The sequence below is a fragment of the Tupaia chinensis genome, unplaced genomic scaffold (assembly GCF_000334495.1).
Source record: "Tupaia chinensis unplaced genomic scaffold, TupChi_1.0 Scaffold000060_1, whole genome shotgun sequence".
NCBI lineage: Eukaryota > Metazoa > Chordata > Mammalia > Scandentia > Tupaiidae > Tupaia > Tupaia belangeri.
The window spans coordinates 1,491,543-1,516,063 of NW_006159518.1; the positions used below are offsets into that span (position 1 = coordinate 1,491,543).

General features: G+C 41.0%; 1 protein-coding gene across 11 annotated transcripts in view; it reads right to left on the bottom strand.

The window, feature by feature from the left end:
• NEBL (nebulette) overlaps positions 1-24,521 on the bottom strand; it is a 460,558-nt gene that overhangs the window by 41,512 nt on the left and 394,525 nt on the right. For 6 of the 11 annotated variants that reach the window (XM_027776713.1, XM_006141613.3, XM_027776724.1 and 3 more), the window contains 7 exons: positions 15,476-15,586; positions 15,200-15,310; positions 14,096-14,200; positions 10,907-10,999; positions 7,218-7,310; positions 2,609-2,701; positions 245-337 (listed from right to left, as the gene is read on the bottom strand). The exons of 1 other annotated variant lie outside the window; for it this stretch is intronic. In XM_027776713.1, coding sequence (XP_027632514.1) covers positions 245-337; positions 2,609-2,701; positions 7,218-7,310; positions 10,907-10,999; positions 14,096-14,200; positions 15,200-15,310; positions 15,476-15,586 — 699 coding nt within the window. The remainder of the gene's footprint in view (positions 1-244; positions 338-2,608; positions 2,702-7,217; positions 7,311-10,906; positions 11,000-14,095; positions 14,201-15,199; positions 15,311-15,475; positions 15,587-24,521) is intronic. 4 more of the 11 variants (XM_027776732.1, XM_027776716.1, XM_027776721.1 and 1 more) reach the window with 3 other exon arrangements.

Genomic DNA, 24,521 nt, shown 5'->3' on the forward strand with positions numbered 1-24,521 from the left:
GTCACAACAGTGGCAGGGACAGTCATCCTGGTGTATCACGGGATGCCCCAAGATGGAAAAGTGCCTGACTGTACCCGTAACACTTAAGACCCTGAAATTTTTCCCATAAACCGTTAGTCAACCAGGAACAGAACATCAACTCATCAATTCAAGGTTACGAAAACCACGTAAATACAACCCCTGTCTACGTGTCATCCGTGTGACCATACGTTCGATACTCTAAAGAGTTACTAAGTGAGCACACATTGCTGAGGTTCTTCTGGTTTTCTTTCACTCTCTTCAGCTCTGGTGGGTCAGAAATTGTGGTGGCATGCTTCATCTCGCCTTTGTATTTAACCTACAGAGGGAAAGAAAGAATTTTAAGAGATGGTAGGATGGGCTCTGGCTAAATATCACAGAGAACAAGGCACAAAATTAATCCCATCATTTGTATTATTTTTTTTTTTTTACAGTAGCTTTTTATCCACCTTCCTGTTTATAGCACGCCTACACTTTAATCGGTTTCACTTAGCGGGCACAAAATCTCGGTTGCACTATTTACAAGTAGGTCTCCAATAAACACCTGGCCATTCAGTGGCAAAAGTCACCGCAAATTCCACGAATGAAGCAAGGGGGGGCAGCTGTGGTACAGACGGTAAGGCAGCTGGATCCCACGTGGCTGACATCGTGGTTTGTCTCCCAAACCCTGCAGCTTGAAAGACACTTTGGGCACATTGTGTGAGCCCAAAATCCCAAGAGGAGGATAGCAGAGAAAGGACTGAGGCATCGCCATCCCCGCCCCGATGGGTGATTTCTCACTGTCTTTCTTTCTGTCTCTCTCCAGCGAGAGCATGTGCCCTATAGCAAACTAAAATAAATGAATAAATAAAAGTAACGGGAATATAAAGAAGCACGTTTGAAACACAAAAATGAAGTCTTTCCCAAGAACTACAACGAAATCAATGTGACGGCCTAGGGCAGCCTTTTATTAGCTCTGACCCTGGGGCTCCGGCCTTCAGTAAGGTGAAGATCTCTGCCTCCTCCCACTTCCGGGGGTACACAAAGATAAGCATTGGTGAGCTGCATTTTCTCCTCCACCTGGGAGAATTCACTCTTTCATGTGAAAGTCTTTCAAAAATACCTGTTTTGGGGAGTAGCAGTTAGCATAATGGCTATGTCGCTAGACTCCCATGTAGTTGACCACGCACGGTTCACATCCCAGACCCGGTAGCTTAAAACCCATGCCGGGTGCATGTGCGTGCGTGCCCAAGATCCCGAGAGGAGAATGGAGGAGAAGGGATTGCAACATGGTCATCCCCCCTGAAAGGGTGATTTCTTGCCTTTTGTCTCTCTGTCTCTCTGGTGAGCGCACGCGCTCTGTAACAAAAACCTCTCCAAAAAAAAAAAAAAATCAAAATTTTTTTTAAAAAATACCTGTTTTGGAAAAAGGCAGCTGTAGTTTATATTGGGAAAAGTTGCACAAAACAGCCATAAAATGAATAAAATAACAATCTGAGGATACCTTGAAAGGGATTTCTGAATTCCAGGAGGCCTGAGTTCAAATCTCAGCTCTCTTCCTACCAGTTGTGCATTCCTGGCGTATTCTCTGACCTTCCCAAGACTAGGTTTCCCATATCTAACAAGGAGAAATGAGGGGCGCTGAACTCATGGGATCATGTAAAACGTTAGCATGGGGTCCAGCACCTAGCAGAAATGCCCCATAATCATTAACTAGTCTTACTTACTGGCAATAAGTTACTGAATAATGTCCTCTGTTTTATATATAAGGTTCCTTGCTCTGATACTGTCTTAAAAGGCCAGTCAAGCCCAGTCTTCTTTTCTATAGAAACAAACAAACACTTATTTGTCTTTTTTTATTTGTAGTGATTTTCAAGGTGCAGGGTCTGGGACTCGAACTATGGTCAGCAATGTGGGAATCCAGTGCCTTAACCACCACACTACCAGCTGACCCCACATCCAGTTTTCTTGTGCCCTATGCCAATTGGTAATTTTTTTTTGACACCAGACCCATTCGTCTCCAGGTCCTTCTGTGAATTTATTTTTAAGAGATTTGCCAGCTAAACCACGAGGTGCATGAGGATAGGAAGCAGATCGTGTCCGTCTCTGTGCTGCGGTGTACCTGGCACATTCAGGGGCCTAATGAAGATCTCTTGACCAAACAAGCAAGGTCAGAGTGACACCATCCCAAACTTCCTAGGCTCACATGAGAGAAGCATGGTTCAAGCCTTTCCATCTGTGAATTGAAAATGAGTGTCCAAAAAACCAGAGCGCTTATAGCTATTCTGAGAGCTTTCTCTTTTTTCAAGAGGGTTTTGCCATAGCGTATGTGTTATCCCCAGAGAGAGAGAGAGAGGCAGTGAGAGAGAAAGTGAGAAATCATCCCCCTGGGGAATGGCCACCGCACAATCCCTTCTCTTACATTCTCCTCCCAGGATCTTGGACATGCACAAACATGCACCTAGCATGATTTTCAAGTCACCAGATCCAGGATTCGAACCAGGTATGCCAGGTGGAGTCCAGCAATGTAATCACTATCCCATTTGCTGGTCCCAAACATTTTTTAAAATCAAAATGTGTAATGTTTGAAAAAATATAAAAGAAAACTTGCCACACTCAGCTGCTCCTGGTTCCTCTTCACCCTCTCTATCTCGGGGGTCACGCTCACCGGAGTGGCCTTATAGTTCTGCTCTTTGTACTGGAGCTGGGAGACAAGGCACAATGCAGATCAGGATTATAGGAGATGAGGGTGATGACACATTGGGAGAGATGAACAGAAATGTCACATGGCCACAATATGCAGCAGTAAAATCTGCATTCTGATTTTATAATGAAATATATGTTGCTACAAGACAACGCAATCATCTTTTCAGTGATTCCACTCTTTTCCATGTCAATTATCATAAATTATCCATTTCCTTGCTATTCTTTAAACTGTATTATTTATTGGTGGCCTCTATGAGTTTCATCTTATCGGTAATAATGAATTATCCCTTTTGTGAGTTCATTTCTTTAACACTAAAGTTATGTTTATCACATTACTAATTCATATTTAAAAATAATAATTCTGGGGGCCAACTGGTGAGTGGCATGGTGGTTAAAGCACTGTACTCCCACGTGGCTGTCTGTGGTTCAAGCCCCAGATCTGGCAACTTGCTTTCTCACTTTCTCTCTCTCTCTCTCTTCCTGTCTGTCATTCTCTGGCGAGTATACATGTCTTAAAGGAAAATAATAACAATAATAACATCAATAATAATAATATTAAATAAATAACAATAATTCTGCAGGTGCCAGGTGGTAACACAGTAGCAAAATATGACATTCTGCAAGGCTAACCCACTCGGGAGAGTTCGGGTATGCATCCAGAGATCTCCCTGAGTTACCAGGCACACGCATACCTCCAGGGCTGGCTGAAGCTGGGGGTAGATTAAGGTATCAGGACCCTGTCAGGGGAGTTGTCTCTCTGTATGTCTCTCTGTGTTTCTCACTCCCTAAAAAAATAATAAAACTTAAAAAAATCATAATTCTGCACTCTATCCACTGGGAAGCAGAGTCCCACATCGCATGCCTGTGTTCCGGTGGCGGACTGTCACTGTGGAAAGAAACCCTGGACCTCCAAGTTTCTTCTGTGCTGTCCCAACACTGGGCAGCCTGCCTTCTAAGCCAGCGTCATGGAAATCTTTCTGACCCACTGCGTGGAGGTCTTCTTTCTTAGCTGGAGGGGAGTATACTCCATCATTTCCCAGCTATTTCCTGACACCCCAGGAAATAAATGAGCATCAAACACAGAGAAACAGAACAGCATATCTATCACGTGGACTTCTGACAGGTGAAAGTAGAGCTTGCAGTTAAAAGCCCCTGTAAGGGACTCCACAGGGACAGTCTTAATGATTTTTGGAATTTAAATTCAGTGTTAGAGATTTTCTTTTACAAGAATTCCCAAGACCTGCGAGGCTTGTGGATAACGTGGACTGGGAACGCACACTCCTAGCCATGAACCTGAAAGTGAGCATGCTTCGTGTGGGCCTCCCTCCAAGCTCATGGGTTGAGATTTGATTGTCACAGGATTAACAGGGCGGAAACTAGATCCAATTATTATGTTGAGGGTGAGGCCTTTAAGAGATCAGTAACTGGGTGGTTAGGGCAGGGCTCCCATGACGGAGTCCTGGTAGGTTTATAAAGAGAGGTCATGCGAGACAGAGATGCAGAACAGAGACCATGCTCCGCTGCCCTCAGTCAGGTCCTGATACAGTCAGCAGACCCCACCAGAAGCCTCTGGACCTCGGATCTCCAAACCATGATCTGAATTAAGCTCTATTTTTACAAATCATCCAGTTTTGGGTATTTTTGGTTATTAACAACAAAATGGACTGGAACAGAGAAGTTTAAAAAGCCTGGAAAATAAATGAAAGCAGGTTGGGATCCCTCCCATGTAATCTCTCTCCTCCCTCTGTGACCTTCTTTGTGCCACAGTAAATGGTTTGAGAGTTTAGCCAGAATCTTGTGACTAGGAGGATTATCGGTGGTAAAGTACAGAATGTTTCAGTTTAAGCTCTATGGATGACAAGATGCAGGGAAAGACGACCCTGGACAGAGCTCACAGGAGGAAAAAAATCTGTTGACCTATGATATTACTGAGGTAGAAAAACTGTTGCAGCCAATTTCCAGTGGATGTATGTTTGGGGACACAGATTTGTTTTTTTCTAAGTGAGGATTTTTGCTATATGGTGCATGTGCTTGCTGGACAGACAGAGGGGGACAAAGAGAGAAAGTGAGAACTCATCCCCCAGGAGGGATAACCACGCTGCAATCTCTTCTCCTCCATTGTCCACTCGCAATTTGGGGCACACACACCCAGTAAGTTTCAAGCCTCTGAGTCCAGGACTTGAACTGCAATTGGTCATGTGGGAGTCCAATGCCTTAATCACCATGCCACCTGGCTCAGGGAACACAGATTTGATAGAATCTTCATGTCTTACATTTGTGTATTAACATGCTGTGTACTTTATAGGCAATATCTCATTTAAAACGCTGATCCCTGTTTTATAAATGAAGAAAATGAGGCTTTAAGAAGTTACTGGCCTGGGACCAGCAGTTAGCGTAATGACTATGTTGCTGGACTCCCATGTAGCTGACCGCGGTTTGAGTCCCAGATCCGGTGGCTTAAACTCAAGCCGGGTGTGTGTGCATGCGTGCCCAAGATCCCGAGAGGAGAATGGAGGAGAAGGTATTGCAGCGTGGCCATCCCCCTGGGGTGATTTCTCACTTTCTGTTTCTCTGTCTCTGTCTTTCTGGTGAGCACACGTGCCCTATAGCAAAAACCTCTCCAAAAAAAAGAAGTTATTGGCTTATGGTCCAGCAGGTAGTGTGGTGGTTAAGGGAGCTAGACTCAAACATGGCCAACCGTGGTTGGAATCCTGGACCTGGCAGTTACTTCCTCACTCCCCCCACCCCACCCCATCCCTTTCTGGTCAAGTTAAAAATATATAAATGGATAAATAAATAAAGTTAAATAATTCTTAAAAAAAAAGAAGTTATTGGCTTATGAAGATTATATACCAAGTAAAGTCTGGAGTTAAGACCAAACCAACTATCTAGGCTCTGAGTTCTTACCACTCCAAATTTCCCAAATCTCTGCCATCAGCACACCACTTTCCATATGGCATACCAGATAAATACTAGAGGTTGAGCACCTTTAATCCAAAAATTTGAAATCTGAAATACTCTAAAATTCAAAATTCTTCAAGCACCAACATGATGCCACAGGGAGAAGATTCCACACCTGACTTCAGGTGATGGGTCTTAGTCATAATGTTGCAGTACAAAAATATTGCATAAAATCCCCTTCAGGTTATGTGTCTAAAATGCACATAAAACATAAATGAATTTTATGTTTACACTTGAGTCCCATCCTCAAGAGATTTCATTGTGTCTATAAAAATATTCCAAAATCCAAAAAAATCCATCTGACCTCAAGCATTTCAGATAAGGGATATTCAACCTACAAAAATAATACCTGTGTTGCTATCAATAGTATTACTTTCTGACTAAGTTAACTCCCTATTGTTTTCAAATAAGTTCTTTAAAGAGAGTGTTGTGTCTCTACCCTAAGTTGGAGATCAGTAACTCTTCTTTTAGAAGGAAGCACAAATTAAAATGATGCGCTAAGTCAAGCACTGTCCATCAAGAGCCACTGAGTCTTCACGAATGCACTGTGAATGTGAACCACACTTGAGGGACACTGTGCACCCCAGTCACTTCTTCATAACCTGCATCACACTTGCCTCTCCTCACCTCCCCCACCTTCATCCACGTACTCACCACACTAAGCCTTCTCCTTGAACAGGTCTTGGGTCCTGAACACATCTAGTGTGCTCAGCCAGAAAAAAAAAAAACCCCACTACAAACCTTTATTAATTCTTCCAGATCAAACTCCAACATTACTCCTTCTCTAAGGCTGCTGCTCTCTCCCCCCGATGGAGCCTTCCTTCTCCATGTTTCCATACCACTTGCAAGAGTACTTTTACTTATCATTAAATGAGATATTGCATGTCAAGTACTCAAAAAGCATAGCAACACCCAAAAAGTACTCATTACTGTTACAGTTCTTTATGCAGTAAGTTCTTTTTTGTTTTGTTTTTGTTTTTTTGGAGAGGTTTTTGCTATAGGGCACGTGCGCTCGCCAGACAGAGAGAGACAGAGAGACAAAAAGCAAGAAATCACCCCCCAGGGGGGATGGCCACGCCGCAATCCCTTCTCCTCCATTCTTCTCTCAGGATCTTGGGCACGCACGCACACGCACCCAGTGTGAGTTTAAGCCACCAGGTCCAGGACGCGAACCGCGGTCAACTACATGGGAGTCCAGCGACATAGCCATTACGCTAACTGCTGGTCCCTTGCAGTAAGTTCTTTATGGCTATGTGTGTCTGGTTTTCCTAGAGACCCCGAGAATATTCTTGGGGCATATCCTACTTGTCTGTGAATTCCCCCAAGAACAAGGATAGACTGGACATTCCATGGCATGTTTCTCCAAGAAACAAAAGCATATGAAGGTTTGGCAGGACATAGAGATGTGTAGGACATGTCACCTCCTCTAAGGAGCCAACCCTTTGGCAATGGTATCAATGCAGTGAGATTTTATCTCTACAGGCATCTTGCTCTTGTTACATACTGGCACCCAATAACACAGAGAAAAAAAATACTTAAGGAAATATGATCACATTGCTAATGTTCTTCTGGTTTTCTTTAACTCTCTTTAGCTCTGGAGGATCAGAAATGGCGGTTGCCTGTTTAATCTCTTCTTTGTATTTCACCTGCATAATTTATAAAAATATAATGTTAATTTTATTCTGTACAGGCTTAAATAATAATTAAGAATTCCCCTTTTGTAACTATTGCATAATTGAATGTTTTTAATTCCAACCTTACTTTTCCATCATTGGAAATGTGATATTTTATTTTATCTGATGTTTTTAGGATTCCTTTCTCCCAAAGTACAAATAAATTCATATCTACTCACCAATCCATTGCTACAGGAGTTTTTTAATTAAAATAAGCAAATGTCAGTTACAAAAATAAGTTTTACCACTAGGCAGATACACACAAAAACCTTGGAAATTATCTTAAAGAATATAATGGTTTGTTATTTTTTTTACCCAAAAAAGCCATTTCTATCTATTAATATGTTCATTCAAATTTAATACGTAATTTAAAGGCAGAAGTCAAATCGAGTTAGACACAGAGTCTTGGGAACGCTGCCTGTCTGACTGAGAGCATGCAAATAATCCAAACTAAGGGAAACAATAAAAGGACCACAGTAAAAGAAGAGAAAATGAGAGGTGGGAAAAAAATGTCCCGAAAGCGCAGACCACTGGGGCCTGATCACTATAAAGGCAGGAAGTGTCTTCCATCCATACAATGGTACCATGGAAAGATCACCTATCTCCTAGATCCACATCATTCGAAAGCTCCCCCTTCAAATCTATTTCTAGGAAGATCAACTAGACTAGTGGGAACATTGCACCAGTACATGGTTATGCCTGGGGCAACAGACAGCTTTTGAATTTACAGCCCGATCAGTGAGACCATCATTTCAGCTAGTATTTTAGTATCTCTAAAATGCATGGAAGATTGGACTCAAGGAAAGAACAAATACTGGGCCGGCCCTGTGGCCTAGTGACCAAGGGAGCTGGACAACCATGGTTCAAAACCTGGCCCTGGTGACTTGAAAATCACACTGGACGAGACCAGCAGTTGGCATAATGACTATGTCGCTGGATTCCCATGTAGTCAACTGCAGTTCGAGTCCTGGACCTGGTGGCTTAAACTCACACCAGGCACATGTGCATGCGTGCAAAAGCTTACAAGAAGACAATGGAGGAAAAGGGACTGCGGTGTGGCCATCCTCCCAGGGTGGTGATTTCTCACTTTCTGTCTCTCTGTCTCTGTCTCTGTCTCTCTCTCTCTCTCTTTCTGGCGAGCACATGCGCCCTATACCAAAACCCTCTCCAAAAAGATAAAAACACTGGACACGTGTGTGTATGCCTAAAATCCTAACAAGATGGAGAAATGGAGGAGAAGGGATTGTAGCATAACCACATCCTAATGGAGGGGGTTCTCTCGTTCGCTCACTCTTGCTCTCACTGTCTTTCTCTCTAGAGAGTACACACACCCTCTAGCAATTAAAAAAAAGAAAGAAAGAAAGAAAGAAAGAGAGAGAAAGGGCATATGCATATGTAAATATTTGGAACATAGGCTTGTCTTATGAGGCACACGTTGAAATTTAGCAAAGAATTACATTGACGTAAAACATGTTTTAGAAATCACTTGGTAAAGTTTAAACTGATTAAGGCTGAAATCCATGCTGACTGTCACGAAGAAACAGTGCCTCAATATCCCAGATAAGTATCTACATCTTAGTATCTGTAGATTTAATACAAGGAGCAAGGCCAATGTTAATCCAGATCCAAAACGGTTAAATTGAAAGTTCACTGAGATGGGCTACCTCTAAATAAAATTCAAAAATTGTTCTTAACACAGAGAGCTAATAGCTCAGAGGCCTGTACTCCAGAGGTAGAAAATGTCGAGATCTTTAAATGTTAGGGAACCATATCTTGGTTTGACAGATCTAGCTAATCTTGAAAGGGCACCTTCCCATTTGAATACTAAGCAGGAGTTGATGGGCCAACCTCACAGAGATACAGCACTTACGCGTTTGCTGTTTGCTAGAAGAGGCGGTGGGTTGCTGGGAAAAATAAATGATACACTGTACTACTTTGCGTGATTTTTCCTTGAGCGAGAAGCTAAACATGATTAAGGAGGATCGTTTTTGTTTTTCATCCCACTTTAACCTAATCAAAATGGTATCGTCATTTCACTGCAGGCGCCAGAATTACACACTACAGGACGTTTATGACATTACATGGTGGTTTGTTGACGGGTACATTTCAAATACCATCAATTGCAAGCGAAGGAAACAATTTACACTTCTCTCCCAAACTACGTTCTCCACCAGACCCAAGTGCTGCCTGCCATGGACCCTCGCCACAGCACATCAGAATAACACACTTGGACACCCTCAGCCACACCTTGAGGCGCTGGTCCTTCTCCTTACACTTTCCCAGAAGATAGCTTCACTCGAGCCAAAGAGCCTTCTGCACTCGTATTCAGCAGATTTTTTTTTTAATTCCTTTTTTCTTCTTTAAAGTATGTATACACATGTGAGAGTGAAAGAGACAGTGGGAGACAGAGAGATGAGTCTCCTCAGGGTCTGATCATACTGCAATTCCCCTCCTCCAGCCTGTCTAGCCTTGGGCACTTGAGCATGTGCTCAGTGTGTTTCAGGCTGACAGGGCCAGGGATTCAAACCATGGTCACCATGTGGGATCCTGCTTCTCTTGAGCAGCACATTCCTTCTGTGCCATGGGGCCTGCCCTACAATCTCATTCTGAAGTATATTTTTCTAGGGCATCACCTTGCCTTTCCTGCTGTTCTCTTCACAAATGCTCATATTCTCAGGATGCCCCGTGACCATCAGAACTACCCACAGGTGAGTCTAACCAAGGCAGAAAAACTCTGGAAGTACTATCTCCAATGGTGAAGATGAAAAGAGAAGCCAGGGGAAGAATTTAAGGAAAGAATCCTTTCTATTTCCTCAATAAGAAAGTCAGTATATTAAGCATACACGCTTCAAAGAATGCCTATTGATAAGGACAGAAAGTTTCTATTGAAAATGCCAAGCATCATATGAAAAAAAATTCTTAACCCATAACATTAAACACCCCTTCTACTCTCTCCCTAGTCCAAAGGAAAGGGGAGGATAAGTTATTTTGCAATTTAAAATAAAGGTGTATATTTTCTTTGCTGAGAGAAATAGAAGGTAAATAGGGCTAGAAAACAGAAATACGGGCAAAAATGTTATCTGAGAGAGAGATCAGAAATGTGATTGTCATGGGGTAAAATTGAACTGATATATATATATATATATTATATATATATTTTAAATCCAAACCTTCATTTAAGTCACCAAATACATGTTCTGGGACTTTAATCATTCCATCAGGGTAAAATTTCTTTCCCTCAAGTTGTGGAGAGGTACTGAAATGTATCCTTTCTCTGTAAAACTTAATACAGTTAAAATTGTTTAAAAAGATAAAATCTAATCCTAGATTTCATTAAACTGATCTATGTCTTCTCCACTGTGATATATCAAAATGAAACACTGTTTTAGGTTCAAGCAGAGGAAGAGTGCAGTTTTTATCTTGGCAGTCAGACCTTTGATACTTGGTAAAATAGCATTTCAATAAAATGAAGAATAAGAGAAAAAAAGCAAGCAGATGAGTAAAGAACTAACATTTATCTAGGTTCTGTTTGCTTCTGGAAAGGATAATTAATCCTACAGAGAACTTACTGAACTAATGTTCTGCTGATTTTTCTTCACTCGTTCCATCTCTGGGGTATCTTTTACTGCTGTACCAGCCCCCACTTCTTTCTTATAAAATACCTTTATTATAAGAGAAGAAAAACAATAGCTATCAGCATATTAGAATTCAAGTCCTGGATCCAATTCTTTTGTTTTGTTTTGGAGAGTTTTTTTTTCTTCTTTGCTATAGGGTGCGTGCGTTCACCAGATAGACAGAGAGACATAAAGCAAGAAATAACCCCCCCAGTGGTTAGGGCCACACTGCAATCTCTTCTCCTCCGTTCTCCTTTCAGGATCTTGGGCACACACACACACGTACCCAGCATGAGTTTTAAGCCACCGGGTCTGGGTCGCGAACCACAGTCAACTACTTGGGAGTACAGCAACATAGCCATTATGCTAACTGCTGATCCCCAATTCTTTTTTGTTAACAGAGATTTTTGCTATAGGCCACATACACTCACCAGAGATAGAGAAACAAAAAGCAAGAAATTACGGGGATGGCCATACTGCAATCCCTTCTTTTCCATTCTCCTCTTGGAATTTTAGACACACACACACACACACACACACCAGACCAGCTGCCAGATCTGGGACTTGAACCACGATCAACTACATGGAAGTCCAGCGACATAACTATTATGCCATCTGCTGGTTGGTTCCCTTGGATCCAAGTCTTTAAAAGACAATTTCTCTGTTTTTATAGAATGTGAATATTGCTTCTATTTATTGTTACCAATATTATATGAATAAACGAAATACTGTATTCTGAGGTCAGCCAGTGGTGTGGTGGTTAAGGTAGGTGGATAGCACGTGGCCAACTGGACGGTTTAAGTCTTGGACTCACAGTTTGAAAAACACACTGGCATGCATGCCCCAAATCCCAGGAGAAGGATTGTGGCATGGTCACCTCTATATATATATATAATTTTAAAAAAAGAAAATAATATTTTAAAAAATCTACTCTGATGATGCATGTCCAACCTTCAGTTCTTATTCCACAATCTTACAAATAACCCTCTACTACCACTTCTAGGGCATAACAACCTCAGCTTGTTGCAGATTATTTGCTTTAAGGAAATAAAGTGGCAAACTAGAACTTCTTCTTTAAATAGATGTGACATGGGTATTTGAGAAAAAAAAGCTCACCAATTTAATTCAAAAAGAACATGAAATTTTAAGCAACTGCTATTCTCCAAACAGAAAGATACTCTCGTTCTCTTCAAAGAAAATATTAGCTCTATCATCAACATTGGCATTCATTCATTCTATTCTCCTCATCCTCCACATATTCATTAACTTTCCCACAACGTCTCCCCTCAGGACAAAACAAAAACCAAAAATGCTCTATGGGACAAGATTAATTGTAAGAAAGCCATATGAGGACAGAACCACGCCCTCTCTTGACATGTGGTGACCCAATGGGTCCTGCTTGGCTCAGAGGGCAAGGTATGAGAGATGTTTTCTTCCAAGAGCTAAAAGGAAAAGAAGTCTTGAATCACAGGAGTGAGGGACCAAAACAGCTTCTTGCCCTGAGTCTTACAGACAGACCTGCTCATCTTTCAGCACAGCCTGGCCTCCTCGTGGAGACCCACAGGCACTTCACTAGCATGCCCTGAGAGGTGGCGCATATCAGTTTATCTGAAAGGAGAAAATACTCCATGGGTTTTCAAACTCTACACACACATATATATTCAAATAGGATAGTCTCGAATAGCTGGAACTATAGGCCTGCATCAACATGCCAGACTCAAGGTGAGCTGGAAATCAAACCTGGGCCTCCCACGTGGCCTCAGCCTGTCAGCAGCACATCACAGCTCAGCCAAATTCTGACGAGGCACTCACATGACTACTAAATCACTGAGGTAATTGTACATTAAAATATTGGCTGTGGGGGTCAGCAGGTGGTATGGTGGTTAAGATGCTGGACTCCTATATGGCTGACCACGGTGCACATCCCCCAGAATTCAAGTTTTTATACCCATTAAACGTAAGCTTAATTGTGAGGCCAGCAGATGGCATAATGGCTATGTCACTGAACTCCCATGTAGTCAATCACAGTTCGAGTCCTGGACCCGGTAGCTAAAACTCACACCAGGCACATGTGCATGCCCAAGATCCTGAGAGAAGAATAGAGAAGGGACTGCAGTGTGGCCATCACCCCTGGGGGGTGATTTCTCATTTTCTGTCTCTCTCTGTCTTTCTAATGAGCACACATGCCCTATAGCAAAAACCTCTCATAAATAAATAAATAAATAAGCTTAATCTCTTAATTAATGGTGTTGATGCAATTTCTATTCCCCAAATTAAAATGTGGAAGTTTAAGAGCTGGATATGAGGGTCTGGCAGTTGGCGTGGTGGTTAAGGCTACTAGACTCCCACATGGCCGACTGTAGCTCAAGTCCTGACCTGATGACTTGCTTTCTCACTTTCTCTCTCTCTCTCTCTCCTCTGCCCCAGTCAAATTAAAATAAATGAAGTTAGGGAACCAGCAGTTAGCATAATGGCTATGTTGCTGGACTCCCACATAGTCAACCGCGGTTTGCGTCCCGAACCCGGTGGCTTAAAACTCACACCGGGCACGTGTGCGTGCGTGCCCAAGATCCTGAGAGGAGAATGGAGGAGAAGGGATTGCGGCGTGACCATTCCCCCTGGGGGGTGATTTCTCGCTTTCTGTCTCTGTCTCTCTCTGTCTGTCTGGCGAGCACATGCGCCCTATAGCGAAAACCTCTCCCAAAAAAATAAATAAATAAATGAAGTTAAATAAAATAATGTGAAAAAAAAAAGAAGAACTGGATATGAATGAGTAAACTCCAAGGTAAATACCTGTGTAAATAATCAATGACCAGGAAGGCTATCACTTCACATGACTTTTCATCTTCAAAGGAAAATTTGTATGAAAGAATAAGACTTCTTTCTAGAGTTAATTTTTAATATTCATTAATAACTCTTACTTGCACAGGATAAAATTTGAATTTATAATTCCAAAACAATCATGATAAAGTGTAATTCACAAGAATAGCCAATACTGTTATTACTTTAAAGACATAAAAATAATACATTTGACAGAACATTCAAGTAATGCAGCAAAAAATCCAATGAGGAAAGGAGGTTGGTCACTCCTTAGACAACATAAAATTTCAAGGGGACAATTAAAAAGAAATAATGATTACTCACCGCACTAATGTTTTGCTGAGTCATCTTAATTCTCTGAATTTCAGGAGTATCTGCCACAGTCGAATAGTTAGGAAGCATCTTCTCTGCTTCATCTTTATACTTTTTCTAAAAATATAAACAGCTAATATGAATCTGAAACTGCGTGTGTGTGTGTGTGTGTGTGTGTGTGTGTGTGTGTGTGTATGAAAGAGGCAGAGAGACAAGATAGAAAGGATGATGCACTTCCTCTAGCTCTACCATACCACATGGCTCTAAATTCCATCTTTCAACTCAAAACAGTTGTTGGTGCAACAGCAAAAATGAAAGAACTATATGAGGTCTTCAAAAAATTCACAGAAAATGCATATCATAAAAAATCTATACATGGACTTCAATTTTTTTAAGTTTTATTTATGTTTTATGAGTGAAAGAAGTAAAAAAGGAGAGAGAACTCCCAATGGAGTCTGATGCTGCAATCCACCCCCCCAGCCTCGGTCAGTCCCAGATCATGGGCACATGCATGTATCTAGCATGCTCACAGAGGTCTCACTCAGGACTTGAACCAGGAACCTTCCCATGTGGAGTAGCCTCATGAACATCATGTTTTACCACAGCATCACTGTCTGGCCCCTCAAAACTTTTTTGCACCAAAATAAATTCCTACGTTATTTCTGTTTTCCCACTCACTCTCTGAAGGCCCCTCATTGAAACAGAGTAATAAGCAAACAGTCCACCAAAACAGCCTCACCTTTCTGTAAGCCTAGGTTTCATTCTGGGCCCGACCTAAAGGCCAAGTAGATAGCATGCACCTGTAATCACAGTTACTGGGGAGGCTGAGGCAAACCTGGGCAACTTAGCAAGACCTTGTCTAGAGAAGAGCCGGGAGTGGTGGCATGTGTCTTTGGCTTCAGCTACCCAGAAGGCTGGGGCAAGAGGATCATTATATAATGAGACACTATCTTAAAAAAGTAAAATTTAATTTAAAAAAAAGATATATATATATATATATATATATATATATAGAGAGAGAGAGAGAGAGAGGAGAGAGAGAGAGAGAGAGAGAGAAAGCAGATGATGAATGGATATCTGAATACATTATTCTGAGCATCTTCATTCTCTACCAACCTGACTATAGATTTCAGATGCCCTCTTGGCTCGGAGCATATCTGGAATATCCACACTCACTTGCATTCCTTTCCCTTTAATTTCATTTTCTAAGTCTTTCTTATATTGTTTCTAAAAGAAGAGAAAATAATCTTAGAGCTTTGCTTAACCTTCCATAGCAATGCAAGTATTTCTGGGTTTGATTAGCAAAGCCACGCACGTGGAAATACCATTACACTATTTCCATGCATGGAGCCAGGTGTTCGTCTTGAACTTTGTGGGCAAATCTTTTCTTACCTGGCTGGCCATCTCAGATGCTTTCTTTGCTCTCTGGACATCAAGAGTGTCTATGCTCACTTGCATTCCTTTCCCTTTGATTTCAGTCTCCAAATCCTTTTTATAGTCTTTCTGCAGAAAATAAAACATGCAGTTAAGACTCTATAATCATTTGAAAACTGATGTCATTTTGACAGTAGGACCACATCTTTTGGAATTAAGTTGGACCTTCCTTTTCTATATTTTTATTTCTGTAGGAGAAAGAAGTATTAACAGGTGGTAGGACCATGCTTTGGAATGACTCATTCACAAGTAATGAGGAGGCTTTTTCTAGTAACCTGAATTAAGAGCAGCTAACAGAGGGGACATTTTTATATTTCAATATGACAAACTTGAGAACTTATGGGTTTATACATAACTCAGCTGATGAGTAGCAATAAAATGTGACTGTAAAAGTATCACTCTACAGTCAAAAACGGTTGGTTGCTTTCCTAAAATCTGCTCCTTCTTTTCCCCTCGTTTGGCTCCTTAATTTTGACATTGGGCAACTGGAGTGAACCCTGGAGTGAGACTGGCTCAGGGCTCTGGGCTTAACAAATCATTACACCCCACGCCTGGCCTCTCATGATTGGTTTAGAGACAGGTCATTTCATTTTTCTATGCAAGAGATCAGAAGAGGGGCCACACGGTGGTGCAATGGCAATGCAGTGCTCTCGGAGGCTGACCCAAGGGGAGGTTCAGGTTTGCATCTAGAGACCGTCCTGAGCACATGTACCCGTGATGTGGGCGGGCTGGCTGGAGCTGGGGGTGGACCACAGCATGAAAACCCTGTTGGGGATGCCTCTCTTTGTCTCTTTCAAGGAATAAATAAATAAGCTTAAAAAGATATCAGAAGAGGGAACCAGCAGTTAGCGTAATGGCTATGTTGCTGGACTCCCACGTAGTCGACCGCGGTTCGTGTCCCGGACCCGGTGGCTTAAAACTCACGCCGGGTGCGTGTGTGTGCGTGCCCAAGATCCCGAGAGGAGAATGGAGGAGAAGGGATTGCGGCGTGACCATCCCCCCTGGGGGGTGATTTCTCGCTTTCTGTCTCTATGTCTCTCTCTGTCTGTCTGGCGAGCGCACGCGCCCTACAGTGAAAATCTCTCTCAAAAAAAAAAAAGATATCAGAAGAGACCATCTTCTTTCTTTGGACATAAAGGAAGGTGGAGCTCTAAGAGATGCTGGAAGTCTCTTTGCAAACAGAAGAAAGCTTGCCTGAGAAATGAAAGAAACTGAAACTAAATCACATTGAGTCCTAGACAAAGGCATGCCTAAAAACCCTCTACTGCTTTGTTGTAAAACAAAAATAACACGCTTTTTTAAAACACAGCTTGAGTTGGATTATTTGTTACTTATAGAATAGCATTAATAGGCCAGCTGATAGCATGGAGGATAAGATCACTGCATATCACATGGCTGACTTTGGGTTCAAGCCCCAGATCCAGAGCCAAGAAAATCATGCCAGACCCATCTGTGTGCGCCCAAAATCCCAAGAGGAGAATGGAGGAGGACTGTGTGTGGCCATCCCCCCAGGAGGCGATTTCTCACTTTCCCTCTCTTACTCTCTGTCTCTGTCTCTCTCTATTTCTGACAAGCACACACTCTATAGCATACACACACACACACACACACACACACACACACACATATATTTCATAGACACATGTCTTAAGGGACTCATCATATTTTAAACTGATGTTAAAATTCAGATATTCAGCAAGCTATACACTTACTATGGTGCATTTTTCTATGTGTGTTATCCTTTGAAGAAAACTTTTATTTAAAAAAATACTGGCTCTATGCATTGCAATACAATTTCTTCCAAAACAGTTATTTCCTATTACATGTACATACTCTAGATTTAGATTCTCTGCCATCAAGTAAATATTGGTTTGTGTATCTGTGATGTTCTAAATTTAGATACATCATAAACAAAACTTTCAGAAGTACTGTATTCTTTTTCCATTATTTCATTCTATTCTTTATTTTCCCTGTTTTCGCTCAGTCTCTCACTTTTACTTTTCTGAATAAAAGTTCAAGTAATAATGTTTAACTTTCAAAATAATAATATTCAACTACTTCTGTAACTGTAACGAACTCTCCATTTTTAGTAAACCTGTTTAAAGGACCAACACAAAACATTTTATGTGAAGGACAAACTGAGGCACGGATTAAGACAGTCATCGGGGCCGTTTCATTTTCAAACCTGAAAGTGTTTCTAAACACATATATGGATTACACAGGATGCTGCTTGCATGTTATTTACTGCTGCATAACAAAATCCGCCAAACCTTAGGAGGTTAAAGCAACCACTCACTGGCATACATCCCAAGAGGGCAAACTTAATACACGAGCACATTTAGCATCTTTGTCTGAGTCTTGTTTGCTAATCTCCCATTGGCTAAAGAAAGTCACATGGCCAAACCCATAGGTACTGGAAGGCTTGAACATTGTGGGCAATTACTATAACTATTGGATTGTGGGAAAAGTCATGATGCATTTTTCCAACAAGTGGCACTAGTTCATTTCTGGAAGTACGAAAGTCATTCACATCAATGTTATTGCTATGTCATTTGACAACTGACAGTTCTAGCTTCACTCTTTAAAAAAATTATTTGATTGAGTTTTGGAGACTTTTTAACAAGTTGAAGATGGAAGATCAAACTGTGCATTTTCGCCATATCTTACTGGTTTACTTCCATAGAGGGAAAGACTCATGTCAAGCTCGTGAAAAGTTGCGTAAAGTTTATGGTGACAACACTCTACAAGAACGTCAGTACCAACGATGGTTCATGAGATTCCATGCTGGTGATTTTGATCTCAACAGTGCTCCTCGTTCAGGGAAGCCCGCCGAGGTTGATGACGATGAAATAAAAGCATTGATCAAGTCAAACCCACATTAGATGACATGACAGATTGCAGAAGCATTGGACACCAATCATTCAAGCATTCAAGACCACCTAAAGAAGCTGGGATATGTAAGGAAACTCGAGATTTGGGTTCCTCATGAACTCAAGTTCATTTGTCGGTGCATGTAAACATCTGTGATAAGCTCGTGACGCCCAAGGAACACAATCTTCTATTTGAAGTGACTGATAACTGGGGAAGAGAAGTGGTCTGTTTACAAGGTGGTGCACAAACAGTCTTGGTCCCAATGTGATGATTCGCCTCAAACAACATCAAAAGCAGACGTTCATTCAAGGAAGGTTATGCTCTCGGTGTGGTGGGATTTTAAAGATGTCATGTTTCACGAGCTCCTACCAAGGACCCAAACAATCAGTTCAAATGTGCACTGTCGTTGGCAATTGGGCAGCTGGAATGAATCCATCATCCAGAAACCTCCAGAGTTCGTTGATCATAAAGGAGTTGTGTTCCATCACAACCACACGAGACCACACACAAGTTTGATCACCCATCAAAAATGACTGGAGCTTGGGTGAGGTGTATTGCCACACCCACCACCCTCGCCTGACTGTGTGCTGTTAGACTTCTACTTGCTCCTCTCTCTTCCAAACTCCTTGCGTGGTGTAACATTCGATTCAGATGAGGCTGCAAATCAGCACCTTGTTCAGTTTTTTGCAAAGACAGATCCTTCAATGAACGAAGACTTGTGAAACTCACTGAAAGTTGGCAAAAGGTTATCGAATAGAGTGGGCAATATATCATTGATTTATCTTTGCTTTCTAAATAAATAAATGACCTTTGAAAAACATAGAAAATTCTCACTTTCCTTTCCTTTTCTCCTTCCCTCCCTCCCTCCCTCCCTCTCTCTCTCTCTTTCTCTCTCTCTTCCTCCCCTCTCTCTTTCTCTCTCTGCCCCCCTGTCTGGTGAAATTTAAAAATAAATAAATAAATTGGGGGCTAGCAGGTGGCATGGTGATTGAGGATATTTGACTACCACATGGCTGACTGTGGTTCGAGTCAAGGACCTGATGGCTTGCTTTCTCACTTTCTCTCTCTCTCTCTTTACTCTCTCTCTCTCTTTCTCTCTGTCTCTCTCTGGTAAAATACATACATACATACATACACACACATTAAGTAAATAATTCTTTTAAAAAGACACAGAAAAAAATACGTCATGACTTTTCTGTCAACCCAATATATATGCACCATGGTGATTTCACTTGAATAATAAACTTTGGACAGTAAAAATAATCTATACCAATGTCTCAAACTTTTATAGGAAAGGATCTGAAAGCATGTCACTTTGGCAAAAATGAGACACAGCTATGATTATATGCAAATGAGACATTTGGACTGCCAAGATAATAGCATCACTAAAACTGGTTGGCATTACATGTAGCCATAGTACAGCTGACCCCTCTGGGTGATTTTCCCCAGTTCTCAATCACTAAATTTGCGCTATTTTCTTAGTATACAGTCCAAGAGCACAGAGACTCTCAATCAGCATACTGCTGAATAAATAAATCTTTCACCATGCTAAGAAAAGACCTGAATATTAAAACATGCCAACTTCCTACAAAAGGAGTATGTCTAAACATTTGCTCTTAAGTAAAGGGTGAAATACAAAGTTATCTGTTCTTTCCACATTACTTTCTCTAGGACAACTGGCTTCAAATCTCACTCTCATGAAGATGGTTTCCAAACCTTCTGCAGCTCTGTGCTCTAAATAAATACTTGAAACTAATAAGACACATTCCCCAGGCAGAATAAGAAAAATTTCAGAGAATTAAAAGTAGCAATTTGTGGGGGGCCAGCAGATGGCGTAATGGATATCTCATTGGACTCCCACCTAGTCAACCGTGGTTCAAGTACCAGACTAGGCAGCTTAAAATTCATGCCAGACACATGTATATGTATGCCCCAAATCCCAAGAGAATAATGGAGGAGAAAGGATTGCAGTGTGCCTATCCCTCCTGGAGAGGTGATTTCTTCCTTTCTGTCTCTCTGGTGAGCACACACACCCTATAGCAAAAATCTCCCTCAAACAAACAAAGAAGAAGTAGCAATTTAGGGGGGCCAGCAGGTGGTGTGCCAGTTAAGGTGCTGGACTCTCACATGGCCAACCACAGTTCGAGTCCCAGACTTGGCAGCTTGCTTTCTCACTTTTCTTCTCTCTTTCTGGTCAAATTAAAATAAGAATAAAAATAAATAAATAATTCCTTTAAAAAATAAACAAGTAACAGTTTGATAGTTACTAGATAACTAGTTACTTGGGAGCACAGGAAGACTATCATAAGTAATATTTAATCTAACAAATGAATAACAAGAAAAGTGCAAGAAAACGCCGTCAATGCAAAGGCCAGGAGCAGGACTTCAGGAAGACAACAGAGCTGTCCAGAGACTCTAAAACCTATGTAAGAGCAGACTGGAGTCTGTCAGGCCCCAGCCTACTGAGCAGGGGATGGAGGGTCCAGGAGGAAGACAGGCAGGCCAGGGTCATTTATGGAGGCAGACCTTGAATATCAAGGCAAGAAGTCTGGATTTCCATTGGATAGAGCATTCCTTTATTTCCACTGAAAAATATGCCTATGGTCTGGCTCCTACGGCTTCATTATATATCTGCCACATCATAGTATCTAAGGCAAAACTCCTAAGGTAATATCCTGTCATTACATGTATATGAAAAGGATGAACAAGGTCCTTCAGGACATATGCAAGAAGTCTTCAAAGAGTTCCTGGAAAATGCATATTATGAAAAAATTTATGCATGGATTTCAAAAAAAAATTTCACACCAATATAAACTTGAACTTTAATTCCATTTTCCATGAACTTTTTGAAGCCCCTTTGTCATACTCCAATAGGCTCTGTAGGGATTTTGAACATGGTAATGAAGTCAACAGAGGATTGGGGGTGGGGGGGACATGTAGTAGCATGGAAATGGCAATCATTCTCATGTTGGAGTCTTGTGATGTGGATCTTCAATCTCTGCTTAGAAAGTTAGCCAAAACTGAATTCACCAATGAGTGATAGAAATTCAGAGAAGACAGGCTGCAGAGTGAGCAGCAGGGAGAAAGACGGAGCTGCAGAGACAGCTCTGCTCATCTCCTCCCACACACCTCTGAACTCTCGGTTGAAACCCTGCAGCTCAGCCCAGGTGCACCTAGTTCCCAGAAACAGGGAGGCCTATGTAATATCCAGTTCCAAAGTCAAAAGTGCCAGTTGCTTGGCGAGCATCAGGGAAGCGGAACTGTAAAGAGATTGGGGATTACCCCCTCCTGCACACCTCTGAACACTCAGAATTAACTCTCAGAAGTTAGGAAGAGACACATAATCCATCAGATGACCAGAAACCACTGCAGAGGCACAAGCAATATGAGAAACTAAGAAAATATCTCTCCCCCAAGGGAAAAGAGCAACCCTTCATCTTCCATAGACAGTACAATGGAACTCGTGGAAATGTCTGATAAAGAATTCAGAATATTCATAGTGACAAAGCTAAATGAGATTCAAGAGCTGAGAGACAGTGAACTCTAGAAGGTGCAAGAGAAAAGAGACAATGAATTCCAAGAGGTAAGGAAGTTTTTCCACAATTTGAAAGATGAAATACACACCCTAAAAAAAATCAAACAGAGCTGTTAGAGATGAAGGCTGTAATATAGGAAATCAAAACCTCCCTTGAAAGTATTAAAAGCAGAGTAGACCATGCAGAAAGTCAAATCTCGGATATTGAAGACAAAACCTCTGACCTAGAAAACATCACCAAAAGGACTAAGAAAATAACTCCAAAAAATGAGAATAAGATACAAGAAGTACTAAATATCATTAAGTGCCCAAACATCCTGATAATTGGTATCTCAAAAGGTGAAGAAACTAATACGGGCATTGATAATCTATTCCATGAAATCCTGGCAGAAAACTTTCCAAACTTAGAGAGGCATTCAAACATCTAGACCCAAGAAATACAAAGGACCCCTAATAGAATTGACCCAAGATCTTCTCCAAGGTATGTCATAGCTAGATTGGCCAAATCCACAGACAAGATACTAAAACTGGGAAGAGAGAAACAGCAAGTTACTTACAAAGGTTATCCCATCAGGCTAACAGCAGACCTCTCATCAGGAAAAATATGAACAAGGAAAGAATAGGAAAAAATATTCAGAGTGTTAAGTGAAAAATAATTTCAACCAAGAATATTATACCTGGCTAGACTGTCCTTCATATGGGAAGAAAAGATAAAAAAACATTCTCAGATAAACAAAACCTGAACGAATTTACCAACAGCAGACCAGTTCTTCAAGGAGTTCTGAAGGGAGTGTTTTACCAGGAAAACTAAAGACAGACAGACAGAAATAAAAGAACAAAAAGCAACCGAGAAAATAACCAGCTTAATGCTAGGGACAAGTCTGGAAATATCAATAATAACACCAAATGTTAACTTCCAGGATTTAAATGGAAAGATTGGACCACAGTAACACTGTCAATTCAACAGAAAGGTTAAGTACATGAGACTGAACAGGTAAAATAGAATTTTATGACTTTTGACTAAAATGTTATTGGTTTTCTTCTATGCTTTGTTTTCCAGATTTAAGGATTTTTGTCTTCTTTTTAGCTGTTGATAGGTTCAGCTTTTTTTTTTTTTTTTGAAATTGAAACATAAACTTTTCTCCCTTCCTGACCCCTCTGGAACTGGAAAATATTTGTGAGTATTCTTATTTTGTGGCAGAAGTGTTATTTGTTCAATAAGTTCAATAATACCTGCTGCCTTGAATCAGAAATTGGACACACATGTTATTGACAGGGCTTTGACTGGAGTATCATCTCAAAATACAATCAGAAACCTATGGAACTAAGGTAGATCTCAAGAAAGTCAACAGAAGCTCTTAGAAAGATGGCCTTGTACCACAAACAGTTCTACCTGACAGAGAGAATTAGAGAGGTCATATGAAAGATTTCATATCATAAAATAGCCTGGACTTTTCCAGCCCAGCACTGTAATCAGTAGAAATTGCAAAAGAGCCGCCACACCAGAGGATTACTTGAGGAAGACTTTGAAGGAAGAAAAAGAGACTGATCTTTGCTAGCAGGTGGTAAACCAGAGAATACTTGGTAGGCAGGGCTGAATTGGGAGGGTTCATGTGTGAATTGTGTGCTGGGTGTTTGCTTTTCAACAGTTTCAGCAGTTGACATATAAATATATTCTCAAAAATATTTAAAACCATACTATCTCTGTTATAGTCACAAAATTATAATAAATATTTTGAAAGTTATCTTTAAAGTTCATTTTCTTTGAGATTTTTAAAGTTGTTAATTAACTGTCAAGAACTATGGAGCATAAGAAAATTTTTTTGATATGTAAAGTAACTGTTTGTGGAGCCTGCGGTTGGCATGGTGATTAAAGGCATTGGACTCCCATATGGCTAACCATGGTTCAGGTCCTGGACCTGGAGGCTTACTTTCTCACTTTCCGTCTCTCTCTCCCTCTCTCTCTCTCTCTCTCTCACTCTGTCCCTCTCTGGTCAAATTATAAATAAATAAATAAATAAAATAATTCTTTTTAAAAAGTAAATGTGGGAAAATGTAAAAATAAATAAATAATTTTTTAAAAAGATTTGGGGCATGTGCACACACACACACACACACACACACACACACACACACACACAAAAAAAAACAGCCTCTTAAAAAAAGTGCCTTTTCTGAGAACAAGATTCCTCATGGCTCCTGGTAACTAGTCATTGCAGGGGACAGGAAAAATGACGATTTTCTACCGATAATTCAGCCTCCAACAAACAAAGCTAGCGTGCCAGGAGAGTTGAGGCCTTCAGAACTAGATTCCTCATGGCTCCTGAACAGCAAAGAGATTCCCGATCACCTCTTTCTGCTTACTCCTGAACATTCTGATTGAACTTCAAAAATTCGAAAGAAACACACCATCCATCAGATGACAAGAAATCACCGCAGGACCACAAGAAATATGGGAAAGCAAGAAAATACCTCTCCTCCAAGGGAAAAGAATAACTCCTCTTCATCCACAAGCAGTTCAATGCAAATCATGGAAATGTCTGATAAAGAATTTAGAACATTCATAATGGCGAAGCTAACTGAGATGGAAGAGAAGAG